Source organism: Meleagris gallopavo, chromosome 20 (assembly GCF_000146605.3).
Source record: "Meleagris gallopavo isolate NT-WF06-2002-E0010 breed Aviagen turkey brand Nicholas breeding stock chromosome 20, Turkey_5.1, whole genome shotgun sequence".
Classification (NCBI taxonomy): Eukaryota; Metazoa; Chordata; class Aves; order Galliformes; family Phasianidae; genus Meleagris; species Meleagris gallopavo.
Window position 1 is genome coordinate 686,547 of NC_015030.2, and position 17,833 is coordinate 704,379.

At 44.2% G+C, this 17,833-nt stretch overlaps 1 protein-coding gene across 4 annotated transcripts in view; it reads left to right on the forward strand.

The window, feature by feature from the left end:
• MAP2K4 (mitogen-activated protein kinase kinase 4) overlaps positions 1–17,833 on the forward strand; it is a 67,068-nt gene that overhangs the window by 36,155 nt on the left and 13,080 nt on the right. For all 4 annotated transcript variants that reach the window (XM_019621582.2, XM_010721185.3, XM_019621583.2 and 1 more), the window contains 4 exons: positions 2,670–2,789; positions 12,138–12,257; positions 14,233–14,284; positions 14,691–14,818. In XM_019621582.2, coding sequence (XP_019477127.1) covers positions 2,670–2,789; positions 12,138–12,257; positions 14,233–14,284; positions 14,691–14,818 — 420 coding nt within the window. The remainder of the gene's footprint in view (positions 1–2,669; positions 2,790–12,137; positions 12,258–14,232; positions 14,285–14,690; positions 14,819–17,833) is intronic.

Genomic DNA, 17,833 nt, shown 5'->3' on the forward strand with positions numbered 1-17,833 from the left:
GCCTTGCTTTGCATCTTCCTTTCCTGCCATTTCCCACATCCTTGGAAAGTCTGTCTGTGGGAACAGCTGCAGTGTCCTGCCATAGAGTTAGATAGGGGTCTTCATTACAGCTCATGTGCTATTTGAATAATGGCTGCTGTTGACTTTGATTACCTTTTGCTTTTTCTTCCTTCTTTTGCTGGTGAATGCCTGTTCCTTAGCTGGTGAATTGAGACTGCTGGCATGCAACAGGCTGTCCAGCTAAACAAAGCTGTCTTCTCCAGACTCGGCTGCCCCTGCTCCGAGCTGTGCTGCACATTGCCTCTGATTGTTTTGCCCTCATCCTGAATTTTCAAACCCCAAATCCCCAGCAGTCTTTGGACCCTGCAGCGATGTTTGCTCAGGAGTTCATGCTGGCTTCTCAAGTTGTCCTTTGGGTGCTGCATCTGCATGGACGCTCTGCAGTATAACTGACTGACAGTCATCCTCTGTGTCCTTTACTTGCTCTTGCTCTTTCTTCCAGGGGAGATTGTGGTTGGCAAAAGGAGCAGTGTTAGGAATTGGTGTTGTTCCAGGGTGCCATTAAAATCACCTCCTCTATACAACATATCTTATGTGCTTTCCAGAGATGAAGAAGTAAGAGCAGAAAAGGAAATATCAGAGGTGGGATGAGATGCTTTTGGATGAAGTTGTGGAATTTGAGAAGCACGCTGCAGGGAGGCTGGATTGTGCAAATGTGAGGGTGATGCAGAGGGAAGTTAAGAAGATTCTTGGATCACCATGAGAGAGGCTTTTGGGGGGCTGGGAGATACGGAGTTGGCATGGAAGAGTGCTATGAGTCACAGTATAGAGAAAAGATTCTTCTTGTATTGCTCCTCACCTTTTTTGTGAACTTTTCAGAGAAGTGCAGAGAAGCATCTAAACTGTCCCTCAGACATCCCACCACAGTGGCTTTGCCATCCATCATCTTCTGTCAAGAGTTAGAGCAATGTCATTATCATTTCATACAGTGCTGATGCCATCTAGAAAGAGAATTCATTCTGCTTAGCCTTTGGTGTCCCAGCATGGGGTTGTACTTTATGTGACTTTATGTGACTTTCTTCAGTGATGGCACTGAACTTCTGCAAAACAGATTTGAACCAGTGACCTAGAGGTGAAGTGGTTTAGTTCATTGCTAGTCCCCTCAGCCACCTTCTTGCTCTATCTGCAACTACAAAATACCACCCACTCGGTGGCTTTGCAAGGTGTGTGGATGTGCTGGACAATTTTCCCTAGTACTCTAGAATCCATTGAGAGGGAAAAGAGCAGCATGAGCACAACAATGACTGGTCTAGGCCAAACTAGAACATAAAGAATGAATGGTGGAATAACAGTATCAGGATGCACCAAAGGTAAGGAAAACTGTAGTGTCAATATGGTCCTCGCTTTTTGTGATTCAACACAAAAAAGTCTAAAGTTACAAAATCATGCACTGTTTCTTAAATGATGTGATATGAACAGCCAGCCTTGACTGTACCTTCACATGCTTAGCCCTGTGCTTGCTAACATGTGTGGTCTTGCTGCCACCAGCAGTTGTTTGCAGGGCAGGGAGCTCTGCCTAGCAGTGCTGGTAGGACTTGGTGCTGGTATCACACAAGTTTGTCCCAGAAACTTGAATATTTTTTCTTGCCTAGGTGCCAAGTAGTTTTTCTCCTCAAGAAGTGCCTAGGCTACTTCTGTTGCTTTGGACTTCTTGACAATTATTTTTTCTTTTGTTTTTTTTTTTTTTAATTATTTCTCAACATGACTTCTTCAGGGTCATGATTTTCCTCACATTTCAGGGAATGCATTAATTAGTGCAAATTGCTAAATGTGTTTGCAAAAATTACATGAAAATCTTTGGATGGTCCACTCCGTCCTTCATTTAATGAGCTTCATGTTTAGAAGTGTGCTATCTTCTTTCAAACTTGCATTGTTCTTTCCCACTCAAATCATAGATTTCCTTACGTATAGTATAAAGAATAGTGTATGTGTATATATATATATATCTGTGTGTGTTTTCAAACATACAGTATGTCTATATTTTGTACATTATATCTTAATGCTACCTTGGGCAAGGATGTTACCTCAGCCAAGTATTGTTAGTTTTATGAGAAAGACTGTTGCTCACCATTAGGGTTCCCAGAGAAATGTGTTTCCTCGATTACCTGATGGGCCATTTTCAGTGTTGGCTGTGGTGGAGGGAATTGTTTTGTCTTCTTTGCTTTTCTTATTGATTTGAAACACAATGTTCCTTAGTTAAATTTCAAATTGGCCTTTGAGCCCCATCCAATATTGCTAAAAACTCTGTGGGTATTTGTTTTGAAATAAAAGCCATTCAGTATTGTTTCACTGTAGGTTTCAGTGAAATTTCTGCTCTTTGATTTCATTCTGCTATTTCATCTGAAAATGATGATGCTTAATGATAGTAAAACTTAATTGGGTATATTACAGTCTGAATTTAACAACTTTTGGGGTTATCAGTTAAAATTCTTGTTTGACAATGTAGTTCATTTAAGTAGTTCCATTCTCTAGAGTGTGTTTGAGCATGCTTTGGGGATTGCCTGCTCAGCCTTGGGTTTGGGGTCCCTGACATGTTTCTCCAGTGGTGGTTTTGAGGATACAGTAATGGCATATAAGTGATAAAGTCTCTGCTGCTCTTCCTCTTTCAGAGAATTCGGTCGACAGTGGATGAAAAAGAACAGAAGCAGCTTCTGATGGACCTTGATGTAGTAATGCGAAGCAGTGACTGCCCATATATTGTTCAGTTTTATGGTGCACTCTTCAGAGAGGTGGGGACTCCAAACTTGCTTCATTCGTAGCACAGTTTGTTTTTCTGCCTTTTTTGTCTTTGCAGTTGCCAGTTTGCAATAAGGATGAGCAAATTAATTTCTTAGGGTTTCTAGACAGCCACCTTTAATCAAGGTTATTTAACCAAGATACCCAGATGTTTGAGTGCTCCTAGATGCTCTCCCACTTGTTATTATGTCTGTCTGCATATTTCAGTCTCTCTTTCAATGAACTTGTGGTTCCCCGTGCAAGGTGAGTGCTGCTGGGCTGGGTGCAGCTCTGCAGCACCATACTTGGACACAAGTGTGATCAATGTCAGCTGTTGTCAGAAAGAGCCACGTGGAGGACATGTGCGAACTCAGTATCCCTGTAATAAAGGTGGCTGCTGGAAGCAGACTTTTACCTGATGTACGTATAGATGTATGTGTGCATGTGTGTATGTACCAGGGCTGTCTCAGACCCACAATTGATGTGTTTCTTCCCTGAAGTTTGTACATGCAGATGCATAAGGAGGTACAAGTCACCTTGCTGGGTCAGAGCAGCAGGTGCTCCTGTCTCTAGCAGCGGCCCACAGGATCTGCTTATAGAAGCGTGTGTGTGACTTTGGCATAGCCTTCAGTCCTGTGTAGATTAATGTCTTCTGAGCTCTGTCTTTTGCTTAGTGATTTTTCCTGGATTTCTTGTCCATTAAAAGGTTTGTTTTTCCTTTGAATACCTGTACATTTTTTGCATTTGTAGTGCTATCAGAGAGGGAGCACCCTTCACTCTGCACCCTTCATTTGGAGGCCTATCACCACAGTCCATTTCCAGTTTTCATCCCACTATTCTGAGTGCTGCTCCCAGTGGTTCCCTTGGTGTCTGTATTTGATGAGGCAGTTGCTCCTTATCCATTCTGTCCAGGCCCCTGAGGATCTTTTGGAGTGTTGTCATATTCCTTGCCTACCATATCTTCTTCTTCAGCCTGATAAGTGCCAGCTTGTATCATACACAGAATCCATTCTGATCTTTGATAGTCTCTCTTGCTGTTATCTGCATCTTTTCCAGTTCTGTGCTATCGTTTTGGTAACACAATTGCTTTACTGTTCTTGAAAGCATCACTACCTACAGTAGCTTGCCTAGGGGCAGTAATTTTGCTTGGACCTTTAATGCACATAAATACTCTGTGCTGTGGAGTGAGTTATCCAATATGACACTTCCATGAATTATATCAAGACCAGAGTTAGAGCATCAAAAGCTATGTAAGCTGACCACTGTTAATCCTGACATAGTTCGGTTCTTCATGGCCAGGAATACTATGTTAATCACTGCATTTTTGTGACTGTTTTAGCATCTACTTATTATATACATAATTTAAGGTATGAATTATTCTGCAAGACAGCAGAAGGTATCACTCTGTCTCCTTGTGCCTTGCCCAAGCACTCCCATTGCCTTTGAATGACCAGTAAAAACAGTTGGGTGTTCTGCGTGCAGCCTGAACAATCTTATGCCATCTTACCTGTTTTCCTCTACTTGAGCCTACCCAGAGGAAGAAGAACAACAGTGAGTAGATCCCTGTTTTCCATCTTTGCATATTATCTGGCATTGCAGCCCCACGCTGAGCCTGTAAAGGCTTTACTGGGGTGCTGTTAGAGGAAGAAGGTGAATCTTGGAATTTAAAGCTCATAGTCAGAACTGAATATTCAATTCCTGCCTCTCAAGAATCTTTCTGTGTAATTTCATGAAGTCTTTTCTCTGGCTTTGAATCTCAGTCTCTAAAATAAGGCTACTAATCCTTCCTTTTCCCATGCTTCACTTTGTCTTATCAGTTGAACATTTTGGGCCAGGAAGCGTTGTCCCTGTTCATGCAGTCTGAACTCCTACCGAGTGTGCAGGCTCAGCCTTGGCTGCAAGTTGGCAGCTTAGCTGAAATACAAATGATAAGGCTGTCTCATAGTTTGAAGAAAAGTCTCTGGGCAAGGCCATATCTTGCCAGATGCTGATGAGCAACGTGTTCAGAGCTGCATGAGCCTGTCACCTCTTTGCAACTCTAGGCACATTCCAGCGTGTAAGCGTACATACATCAATAATGCAAAAACCTGTCCTGATCAGTGCCCAGCAGTCAGTCCGGCCTTTCTATTGTCAAAAAGTCCTGTTCTCTTGCAGCAAGGCATTGTTCTTTGAGCAAGGCTTCAGTAAGGTCACTCTGGGATATATTGTGTTGGCCCCCCGGCATACCCTCTGCCTTTGCCCTCAGCATCAGTGGTGTGGGATTCTTCCCCTCACCTTAGTTTCTCCCTGATAGACTTGGATGAGTTTTCTGTCTTGTCATATTAATTAAATGTTCAAATATAAATTACGTTTTTTAAAGGAAGGAAAACTGTGGCAGCAGAGAAGAGAAAAAATGTATTTAAGTGGAAAAAAAAGATTTTCAGCAGTATATTTGAACCCTCCAACTCTGATCCATTCCCAAAGTAATGAATCATCCAGCTCCCTGTTGCACTGGATCATAGGACCGCATGGGACTAAACCTCTCTCAGGAAGTCCTACAGCAATACATGTGCAACAAACTTTGCTTTTAGCATTTTAAAGTGAAAAATAAGGAAAAACAGTCCGGAAGGCAGATCTTGGGACCTTCTGCTCTGAGCCAGGATTCAGATTCTCTGGGAATAGATGGAGCTACAGGTGGGAAATTTTCTTCCTCCTACTCCTAAAAGGTGAAAAACTTCACTCTGAATCTCTTCAGAGGAGCTAGAATGTGGAGCAGGCAGCTCTCACAATCAAATAATTGGCAAGAAGGTTGTAGCAGCTTCAGGAAGCAATAGGACAGATGGGCTGTTCTGAATATACCTCTCTGAAGGACTGAGCAGTTGGTGCTGAGAAGCAGAGCTCTCCCCTGATGGTTTTGGGAGTAGGAATAGTAAATCAAATTGGGTGGAACTTACTTTGAAGGCAGTCATATAACTGTAAACAGACAAGTTGTTGTGACAGCCTCTATGAGTATAAACTGTTTGGTTTGGAAAGGCAAAAAATATTTTCCCTACTTGTATTCTCACTTGTTCAGCAAACATTTTTTGATAGGGAAAGGTTTAAAATGCTGCTTTGTCTCTGGCAATTCTGACAATTTGAAAGCTTCTTGAAAAATTGCTCAATGCCATAAGCTATAGCTATACCATCGGTTCATGAAAACCAGACTGGGGCGCGAATAATCTTCATGGAAGCTTGACATGGGATTGAGTCTTTTTTGGGAAGTGATATTGATTGTCCCTCAGCCATCAGCGCCTTTACCTGTGTTTTATTTGTTCCTTGTTCTTCAATCACGTGGTACATCCTTCTGTTAGGTATGTCTACAAATACAGTGTAATGTATATCAATGTAAATTATCAGCAGTGGAACTTCGTGAGAGTTTTTAGGCACTCACTTGGATGAAATTGAATTACTTACTTAGTGAAACATGAATAATGGAAAAGCGACATTTCAACCTTCGCATGAATAAAGGAGACTTCATCATGCTGACGTCAGATGGTGCCTGTGCTGGAGTCTCTTTCCAGAGCTATGAGGTTGTGACCTTGATGTCACCATTCACGTCCCCGTGGTGGTACAGCCTACTTTGTGCTATTGAGGCAGCTGACCGGACTGCTCTGCTGCTTCTGCAGAGATCCCAGGTAGAAAGTTTCACCCTTCTGGCAAGAGCAGGAAGCATCCCTCACTGCTGACTTGTTCATGTGAGTCAGTTGAGATGGCTTTCATGTCCACAGCTTGACTTCTTAAGAGAGAAGGTTGCTTCTAGTAAAGCCTGAGGAATGAGGAGAATCAGGAAGAGAAACACGGGAGAGGTGGTTCTGCTGTTATTCCTGGCTGTAGGAGATTGAGAGCCTGATGAAGTCAGCTGGCTTCCCCATACTGCCCCAGCGAGACCATTGACTTCTGATTTACAGAGCACACAGAGCTTTCTATGTTAGTCCTGAGAGATGGCACGTTGCAGAAGGTCTGGTTACCAGGGTCAGTTTATTCCCTCTCAAAACAGTAATTGCCAGATGGGAGATGAAGAAGAGGATTGCTAGGAATTCTGCAAAGATTTCACTTCTAGTGAGAATGCAAGAGTATCAGGCTGAGCTATACATCTGCTCTGGGTGACCCTGAGACTTGCTCCCTCAGAGTTGCTGTTTGGAGGGCGAAGATATCTGTGAGAAAAGCAGTTGTTTCTTGTGTGTATGCTGCAAGATTTGCAGCTGACCTAGTTTGAGATTGTTCCTGTGTCCCAACCACACTAACTATTCTTTTAAGGTTAATTTCTGTTTTCTTTTAACCATTTCTGTTACCTTTCTTATCAAGAGTGGAAGAGGACAAAAGCTTTGTCTGACTTGGGATATCAGCAGCAACTTCTACACACTATGAAGGTAGCCAAGCCAAGTTTAAATCAACAGACTCAGTAAATGATAATGCAAAATTCATTCCAAGTTGTAAGATAAGCCCAGGAAGCCAGGCAGAGCAGGCCATGGGACCTTAAGCTGGTATGAGGGACGAGTAAATAGTATGGCTGTGTCAGCAGCACAGCACTGATGTTGATTTGAGTTGTGGATGTATCCTTGTTCATTTGATACAAGATCTTTGTTCTCTTTGCTGTTGATGTCTGCTCATCTTGAGACACCCAGAGGAGAATGGGATGGAGTGCCTGTCACCTGCAGTGCCCTAGGAAGTACTTTCATAATACACATTATTTTCTTGAAGTAGAATCATAGAATCCTTAGGGTTGAAAGGGATCTTTAAAGGCCATCCAGTCCAGCTCCCCCGCAGTGCACAGAGACATGCATAGCTAGATCAAGTTGCCTCGAGCCTTATCCAGCCTTGCCTTGAAAGGCTTCAGGGAAGAACACCCACCACATCTCAGTAGTTGCTTTTTCCCAACTCATGAAAGTAGTGTTTAAAGCCCTGCTCTGTGATTTTTGTCCAGTAAACACTCTGTTTAAATCTATGGGATCTCTAGGAATTTTCAACAGTTAAAAGACCTTTGCAGACTGCTCTAGAAACTCTCAACTCTTTTTTATTGGTGACAAACTAAGATTTGAGGAAGAATGAAAGCAATTATATTTCATGAAATTTTATACTACACAAAAGCATTCAGACAAAGGTGACAGTCAATTTAACTTTCCTGTGACAGAACAGAACCACAACTAGAAAAATGAAGTAATAGAAGAATAAATATTTCCAGTATCCTGCATTCTCAGTCAGAGACAGAGTTGCTCTCTGTCCCAAAGATCTCTGTTAATATGAAATAAGTATAATATTCAGAACAGTGCTAGTCATTACAAAGACTTTCAAAAGTGTCTCCCAATGCCAACATCCAGGCAGGCTCTTAAATCTGCAGTGTTTATTATTTCAACATATTCAGGTTTGTTTGGTACCTTGAGTCTTTCATTGGACTGAGACTCCATATGTGATGTCGCTGCTCTGTAGCACTTCTGTGGAGTTCCTCAACTTGCTACCTGACCGAGGAAGTCTTCAGCTGTTTTGGAATGGCTTGAGATGTCTGGTCAAATGAGCAATCCTCAGTGCTTAGGAAAAGTGCCTTATGTGTCTTGTAAGGAAATGTGGTGGGAGTCTCCATTCACTCTCATTAGTATAGATGCAACTTGCACAATGGTGCACTAATGTGGTAAAACTGCAGTGTTGGTAGTGCAGGATCACAGACTGGTTGAGGCTGGGGGGAACCTCTTGAGGCCATTATGTCCAAGCTCCCTGCTCAAGAAGAGCCACTCGGTGCAGGTGGCCCAGGACCGTGCCTGGGCAGCTTTTGGTACTGGAGATTCCACAGCCTCTCTGTGCAACCTGTGACAGTGCTCAGGCACTTTGCACATTCAAATGTGTTTGTGGATTGTGTTGTTAGGGAGCCTCCTGTGCTATGGTTTGTGCCCAATGCCTCGTGTCCTGGGGAAGAGCCTGGCTCCTTCCTCTCTGCACTGTTCTTTCAGGTATTTATAGACATTGATGAGAGTTCCCCTGAGCCTTCTCTTCCCCAGGCCGAACTCATCCTTCGTCATCTTTTTGGCCCTTGGTTGGACCCTCCTGTGGCTTCATGTCTCTTGTGGTTGGGAGCCCAGATCTGGACTGAGCACTCCAGGTGCTGAGCCAAGGGGAGGGGTCAACGTGGCAGTACTTTGCCTAAGGCAGTCCAGAATACCATCAGCCTTATCTGTGGCTGGTTCATGTTCATCTTGTCTGCCAGGACCTTCAGGTCCTTTTCCTGCCAAACTGCTTTCCAGCTCAGTGGCATCTCTGTAATGTATTAGTTGCTGGCAACTAAGAACAAGAATTCAGAAGTGGAAGCAGCCCAGCTGCAGGTAAATACACAGTTTTAGTGTATGTCCTGGACCATTGGAAGGACATTTTTTGACGTGCCTGTAAGAAGTGCGCTAGCATCTGGTAATTTAGCACTTGAAAAGGAATAAAATATATTCTTTGGAAGAATAGCTATAGTGGAAGAGAAAAGCTAAACTTCTTCCTTTGCCGTTTTGTAATCAGAAATCAACCTGACCTGGAGCATGAATTGAAGAGAAACTTTCATTAAGATAATTTTGTTCTCACAACTCAAGATGAAGCAGAAGTTTACCATGCACACCATCACTTCTCTGTATTTGCTAAGAAAGGAGCTGGGTTACCAAATTCAGTTGTACCTGCCAGTCTTACCCTTTGTTCTCAGTAAGGTTTTTCAGCTCTGCCTGTAGGTAGGTTCTTTCAAGTTACAGGAAGAGAAGAGAACCTGCAGGATTTTGACTCAGCACCAGCCTTTAAGAAGTTACATAATTGAAAAGCTCTCTCATCTGTCCCAGGGGATGGACAAAACCATGTCTTGATTTTTGCTCTCCTTTGGTGCTTTTGATCACAATCATTTTGAATGTTGTGGTGACACACAAACATGTTGGAGTGTTCAGTAATGCACACCACAACCCTGCAGACATACAAAGTGAAGCTTTTGTTACAGTCACAGCTCTGATAAGGTTGCCTGTTGTTCTACATAAATTGGCTTTTCCTGTACAAACAACAGCCTTGTAACCTGGGCCACTGAGGGCGCTCACATACCAGTGCAGTTGAACATAGATGTGAGGCTCAGGGCAGCCAGTTGAATTCACAAACAAATCCAGTTCCCTGTAGTCTCAGTCCCACGGGAATGTGGCACACTAGCAGTTTTTAAGCTAGGGCTGCTCAAAGCAGAAGCAATGTCTTGAAAGATCCTGTGGGCAGTAGAGTCGTCGTTTGCTTTCACTGTGGATAGTTGGTAAGGGTCTGGTATGGTTCCAGTTTCACATGACTTCACATGCATCACTAACACTGCATCCACAGTACTTTCTCTGAGCCACTCTTGATACAGAAGTGCCACAACTGCACTTTGCATTTGTTGCCAATGCTGAAAAGGAAACACTTCTGCATCTGAAACAAATTCATTTCTACAGTTTAAATCAGATCAGGGCCTCAGCCAAATCCATCCTGAGCTCTCCTTTCTCCATGTCTCTCTCCACAACTGCCTTGTGTCAATCACTTGGAACGGCTGTGTTCTCTTCTCTCTGTGCTGTATTTGCCTCTTGGTAGTGTCCCAGCCTCTGCATTCAACAAAGTGCCTTTTTGATCAGTGCCTTTTGCTCTGTTTCAGATGTGTTCTTTGGGCTCAGGCTTGTAGCAGCCCTTTCCCTTATGTGGGAGATGTGAGCTGATACCAGTGTGTAGGTGAAGGATGCTTTTACACCACTGAAACTGTCCCCTTTTATTCCCACTGGCCCCTTTGCTGGTCTTTTGTGTTCCCACTAAACCAAGCAGTTGGTGTGGAGATGGATGCCATGGATAGTGGATGCCATTTCTTGGCCTGTTTTTCGTAGGAGGTCATTCTGAGTGGATACAAAATCTCTTCTCTTTGGCCTTAAAACCTGTGGCTTGGCATGCTTTTTTAATTCTCTCATTAGTACCTGAGAATTGCTTCTGGCTGACCTGAAGACCAGGAGGTTGCTTCAAACAGAATTGACTTCAGGTGCATAGAATGGGAGCATGGAGCTTTGCAAGAGTGCCAGGATTTCTACGCTCTTGTTTTTTTTCCTCATTTCATTTCCATGTGCTTTGTGTGTGTCTGTGTTTTTGTCTGATTGGGAATAATTACTTCAGGAGGCTTCTCCTCTATTTGTCACTTCCTGCATTGCAGGAGCTCAGCAGTGCTTCAGACGGTGCCTCACCATAATGGGGCAGCCAGGCTGATCAAACACATCTTGCCATTAGATTTTGGCAACTCGTGAAGTTTTAACAGTGACTGTGATGCAGCCTGTAGAGATTGTCATTTCTGGTGAGGACAGTCCAGTTCTGGTGATGTAGTATTCCTAGGAACAACTCACTGCATGCAGTGCATTACACTCTACAGAAACAGCTCATACAAAGCCTTCAGTGATCCTCAGTGGGAGTGAAAATGTTTAAAATTTGAAATAGCTAAAATCAATCCATGGCTAAGCTGTTTATCACCGTGCATACTGCAACAAGGGATGAGAAATTCTTCCATCCATAATTTTTGTGGTGACCCATTTCTTATCCCCATCTTGAATGGGCTGACTCACAGATCTTCGGAGAGAACTTGGTAAGAAGACATGCTGCTCTCCCCTGATTGTTCACCTTAGTTTTTCATAGAATCATACCCCGTAAAGATCATCTGGTCCAATTCTTCTGCAGTGAGCAGGGACATGCAGAGCTCGATGAGGTGCTCAGAGCCCCATCCAGCCTGACCTTGGGTGCCATCCTCCACCTCTCTGGACAACCTGTGCCAGTGCCCCACCACCCTTTTCACTTAGCAGGGATGTGCCTTAACAGTTTTCTGCATTTAAATTAACTGTTAAATGCAAGTCAGCAAAACTCCCTGTCCTCCTGGATTTCTTTTCATTTTCTCTTGCTTTAATTATGTCTCCAAATGCAGTATGAAATGTTCTCTGGCCTACGCAGAGTTGACGTAAACTGCAGGGCATTTTTGTAGTCTTAATGTGCGTGGCTGTGTCTCACTGTGCCATCAGCCTCCTTGGGAACCAGACAGTTTTTGAGGCGTCGGTTCATCTATTCTCGAGCAGCTAAAATGCAGTGTCAAGTCTGATCTTGCCAGTTAGATTTCTCTGCTGGTGGATGGAGTGAGAAATGGATAATAGGGGTGATTTCTCCATTGCCTCTCAATGACTAGTTCAGGCTCGCTGCTGATCAAATGGCTGAAATTAATCAGGATGGAATTCTTCCTTCCTGTCAAATGCATGTTGCTGTTTCTGTGTTTTATTGGATTTGAGGGATATCTTAATGCTCTCTGGGTTTTTGTTTCTCATTTAAGCTTGACAGTAACAAAGATTCTTTTCTTTTTCCAGGGTGATTGTTGGATCTGTATGGAGCTCATGTCTACCTCGTTTGATAAGTTTTACAAATATGTATATAGTGTATTAGATGATGTTATTCCAGAAGAAATCCTAGGCAAAATCACTTTAGCTGTGAGTATTTTGTTAAGCTTTTTTTTTGTTGTGTGTGTGTGTGGTTTTTTTTGAAGCTAGTTTGAAAAATTCAGGTCTCTTTCTTAACTTGTAAGAAAGATGCTTGATCTGCATGCAGTGCAACTGCTGCTGTTGTATTGCATCACAGTTTTAATGAACCTTGAATATATTATAGTTTTCCTATAACATATAACATGGTGGATAATCAGGTCCTGGAGATCTGTAACTTTGACTCTGCTCAAACTCTTGGTTGTCTAAATACAAGAGTAAGCACTGACTTTGCAAAACAGGTTTTTGGGTTTGGGCTGTGAAGGAACAAGTGTTGAAAAGTATTCTGAGATGTCTGTCCTGCTGCTGCCCATAAAGCTCTGTTGGGCCCATTGGATTTCTGTAAGATAGTCTGGGCTTCCATGGTCCAGAAACCTCTTGGGCAAAGGCTCCTAAAAATGCAGGTGGGTTCTTTAGCAGGAGCATAATCAGTTTGTTGTTCTGGTCCAGTGAAAAAGTCACAGCTGAGCCAAGTGGGTAATTCCAGTGAGGCCTCTAAACGGTGAAGTCTGCTAGGAGTCTGCTTTGGGAGTGACAGGAAAACGTGAGTGATATGTTGTAACAAAGCACAAACTGCTTCTCTGCAGTAAGTTGATGTCATGCTTTGTCAGAGTGGTTGGGAAGTGCTCATCAAGTTGCAACCTGCGACCTCTTGAAAAGCTACAGGCAAATTCTGCTGAGGGTCAGATCCTGGGACAAAGCCATCATCCTCATCCTTCCAGAAGACATCTTTATGAGATATTGTGCCCACCTGGACCTGCAGTCACTTCTTAGAAGCTGGCAGTCTGCCTCGATGGCTCACACACTTTGTTATAAGATGATTAAAGTCAAGACTGAAAATCCAGTCTAAGACGGCTGATGGCTGTTCTGCTGCTTATGGGATGCATCATCATACTACTGACCAGCTAAATGTATTACTGGCTGAAGCAAGACCTGTGCAGCAGCCTGGTGTGTTTCACCACATCACCCTTGATTTCATGCTAGCGCTCTGTTACCCTGAGCTGAAGAGTCTGGGTTCGAGTCTAGGAGCAGGAGATTCTAGCACAGTCCAAGAAGACCATCCACTCTCATTCCTCCACAGACCTGCCTAGAAACCAGTTGGTGGTTTGCTCTTCAGCAGAGTTTGGTAGCTTCAGGTGACAAGCAGAGCCTGCACTAGGAGGGCAAAAGGAGGAAGTTGGGAGGGACAGCACTGCAGCTGCCCCAGTTGGGCTCAGCAGAGTTTGCCAGAGCTTCTCATTACCCAAACTCTTGGACACAAGAGTTTATTATGTGAGCAGGAGGGAGCGTGTGCACCAGGAAATGCAAGCAGGAAGGAGCAGGCTTTTGAGGCTTTTTGTCCTCACAGGCATACAACTTCAGAGAGCTTACCAGCAGAACACTAACATCCTCTTGCCGTCATCATTAAGTCAACGTTCTGCCTATCAGTTTCACTGATCTATGTGAAATTAAAACTTATTTTTTTTAATTGTCCTGTCTATCAGGCTTTTTGAGTATCTCTTCCACTTGGTGGTGAATGAGTAAATCACAACAGTGTGAAGCTCCTCACAGCACTGAGAGGAGGAGCTGCTACTCAGGAATGGGAACAGCAGAATAGGGCATTTGTTTCTTATGGAAAAGGTACAGCACAGGGCTGAAAATAAGTTCTTACTTAATTTAACTAATGTCAGAAATTACTTAACTTCATCTCTTGCTTTCCTGTCTTGAAGTGTGAGTGTGATCTTTCAAAGTTACTTGCCCTCTTTTAATATCACCTTCTGTTTGCAGGAAAAACTATAAGAAAAACGTTTTAATCGTATAGTTTATTTGCAGCACTTATGGCTTTTTGTGTTTAATGCTATTCTCCCCTGCTCTTGGACCTCCAGAAGTTGAATAATCACAGGAATTTTATGACATCTGCTTATTTTTTATCTGTATTTTTTCCTAGACTGTGAAAGCACTAAACCACTTAAAAGAAAACTTGAAAATCATTCACAGAGGTAAGTTCACGTGTTTTCTTCTTCTTGCTTACAGTGCTAATGGCAAGAATTTGAAGCAAGCTTTGCATCAAGTCACAGTGTAATTAGCACAGGCCCTGCCACAACTGGGAGCATGGGGAGCAGTACAGATTCTGCATTGTGATCTCAGGGGTTGGTGGCTGTTTCCTTGCCCCTCTGATCCACGTTTTTCCATTCCAAGCAGGGGTTGGACTGTTGTACTGGGCTTTCAGCGTTGTTGGGTGGCTCACTCCATCTCCTGTCGCTGCTGGTTGGACCTTCAGTGGCCATGAGCACAGTCGGGGGCCATGTGCAGCAGTCACTATTGGTGCTGATTCTCTGCAGCTGCCCTTTGGGAAATTTAACCCTCCAGCTGAGACTTAACAGTTTAAATTTCTTCCCCTTACAGATATCAAACCTTCCAATATTCTTCTGGACAGAAATGGAAATATTAAACTCTGTGACTTCGGCATTAGTGGACAGCTTGTGGACTCCATCGCCAAAACACGAGATGCGGGGTGCCGGCCGTACATGGCGGTGAGTGGGGCTGAGCTTGGTACTGGGTGCCTGTGGGCTATGCAGCTTCCTGACCCTCTTCACCAGGCCTGGCTCCGAGCGTCTGCCCAAAGTGCCAGCTTGGTTCACATGTGATAAGCACTCCCTTCCCAGAAGAAACTACTCTAGAATAAGCAGTTAGTGAAGGGGACAGTCCACTCCCTGCCCACTGTCACCACCCCTCTGTTGATGCAGTCCAGGGTACTGTTGGCTATTTGGGCTGCAGGAGCACACTGCTGGCTCATGTGCAGCTATTTGTCCAGCAGGACCCCAAGTCCTCCACAGGGCTGTTCCCAGTGAGTTCTTCTCCCAGTCTGTACTCACATATGGGATCACCTCTACTCAAGTGCAACACCTTACACTTGGCCTTATTAAACCTCATTAAATTCTCATGTATCCACTTTTCAAGCCTGTCCGTATCTCTCTGGATGGCATCCCTTCTTTCTATTGTATCAAGTGCACCTCTCAGCTTGGTGGGGGTACACTCAGTCCCACTGTGTGTGTCGTTGATAAGGATGTTGAAGAGTGCTGGTCCCAGGACAGATTCCTGGAGAACACTACTCATAACCAGCCTCCACCTGGACATAGGGCCATTGACAACAACCCTCTGGCTACAACCATCCAACCAGTTTTTTATCCACACCTTTCAAAATTACAGTGATTTTTGAAAACCACTTTATTTCCAAAGTGTGCCATAACTTAATTCCAAGAGAATGTAATTCTGGAGAGCAGTGGTAGCAGCTCGCTAGCTCTGAGCTGTGGCTCCTGGGAGTCTGTCCAGCTTGTTTGTTTCCCTCCTACTCCCAGTGATAAGCACTGTGGTTGTGACTTTCAGAGCTGTCTGAGCGTTCAAATACACAGCACATCGGGCTGCTTTGAAAACGTATTCCTGGGTTTTACCTGAGTTTGAGGAGTGGCTTGTGTCTGAGCTGTTTGTCTGCTGCTGTAAATGTAACTAATTCCAGGGGCACTTTAACTCCTTGTGCCTCAATATGCTGAAAAATACTGTGTTTTCTGAACTGTCTTATCTACAGAGGTTCAAGAAAAAAAGAAAGATAATCTCTCCCTTCGAAAGTATAATTCCCATCTGGTCTGGCTAACAGCTTTCACATGGCTTTTATCTGACTGTGGTGTCCCAGGAAAACCTGTTTGCCCTAATTCTGATCTCTGCAAACAGGAGCCTGAGTTTCTGAGTATTTGAACTTCTCTATTGATTGTTCTGATAGCAAAGTGAGCTGGCTGGAATTGATGAAATCTGTTTGTGGAGACCACTGCTGTGGTAAAACAGCATGTGAAGTTCCAGAACCACCTAACTTAGTGAAATGGGGAGCTCTGTTTAAAGACCTGGGTGGTCTGGAGAGAGTTAGGGGCAGTCTCCTCTCTGAGCTCTTTTGACAAGTGTCTGGATTTTCTTGCAGGGAAGAGAACCAGTTGGAGCTGCTCAGTCTGCTGTGTTGATGAGGTTTAGGATGCTAGAGCAGAGGGCCCCAGGGTGGGATGGAGCTGGGGCAGGGTTTGTGATACCTTGCTCCCAGGCTGCCTGCTGCCCTGTCTAGGCAGTTCTGATTGCATCACTCGCGGAGTTAGGAATACTGTTGACTTTCCCCTATTCTCTGAGGCGTGCATCAGTTCTGTATATAGGGGTCTTGCTCACCACAGGGGCCACAGGGCCCCTACAGTTTCAGTGGATTATAATTAAGAGAATTCACATTCCTTTCACTTTTGCTTAGAACTGTGGGTAGATAGTCAACTTTGCTCAAACTATTGGTTTAATTACATGACAATTATTGGTGTGTTTGTGAATAGCTGTGCTTCTTCATTTCCCTTGAGACTTGGGTGAGTCAATAATACTTCTCGATCTCCCTCCCCTTCCGTATGCACCTTGTTCTTTGTGCATTTCTATCACCAATATAGGAGTGGGTTGAATTTTTAAATGAGAAAAATGTTTCAGTTGTGTTTATAAGAGCTTTGGCATGGTATATGGTTTGTGGGATGAGCCAGCAGCTGGCAACTGGTGTGGGAGACTGCTGGCCTCTTCCCTTCTCTCCGACTCAGTGACTCCTCTCCAAGTCCATGTGCATTCCCATGTACTGGGAAGCCTGGGAAACGGGGCGATGTCCCCAACAAGCAGACACAACTGCCAGCGCTGTGGCAGCAAAGGCTGATGCTGTAGTGATGCTGAATTTACCTGGAAGTGAGTCAGGTCCATCACACTCATTTGGAAGGGTAAATAATTGGCTTCAATGTGAAATAGGTGAAGAGTGCTAGCTAAGCTTCCATAGTGTACCTGCACTCAGCCAGGGTAAGTCTGACGAGGGCTGCTGGATGGTGCTCCGTGATGATGAGAGCGTGTTGCCTGCTCGGCCTCTGGCACTTGCAGTAGTTCTTGTAGCATGAGCACTTGCCCATCAGAGGAACCTGATAACACTGTGTTCACTGGAGCCAGATCCCCAAATAGCCATTGATAACAATAACATGGGACGTCTGCCCGTTTGACTGGGAGCGGGCTGATTGGGCAGCAGGAGCCACATCCAGCTGCTAAGCAGGTGCTTTGTGTTTGAGCCAAAATGGTTGGAGCTGTCATGGAACACAGCATGTCAGCCTTGGAGCTGCCAGTTCTGGAAAAGTTGTGTTGCTTTTGACTTTGAATTTCCATGTGGTCACTGCATTGAAATAAGGAGTAAATATGCCTTGTGTTCTCTGAAAGAAAGAAGGGAAGGGCTGGAGCCCCCCTGTCATCCCAGGATAGCTGGTCATGAGGGCAGTTTTTGTGGGCAAGCATGATGCTGAGCCCTCCTGAGACCCATTTTGCTGCCAGCACTGTGGATTTGCTCTAGGTGAGGTTCTGCACTGTGATCATGCTGGGCTTGCAAGCTGCTGCCAGCCCTGATTCTGCCAGCTGCTGCTCTTCTGCTTCATTGTTCCCCTGAGCCAGTTCAAGGATCAGCAGTAAGAAAGCAGGCCCTCCCAAAAGGAGATGGCATGTTTATGCAGTTG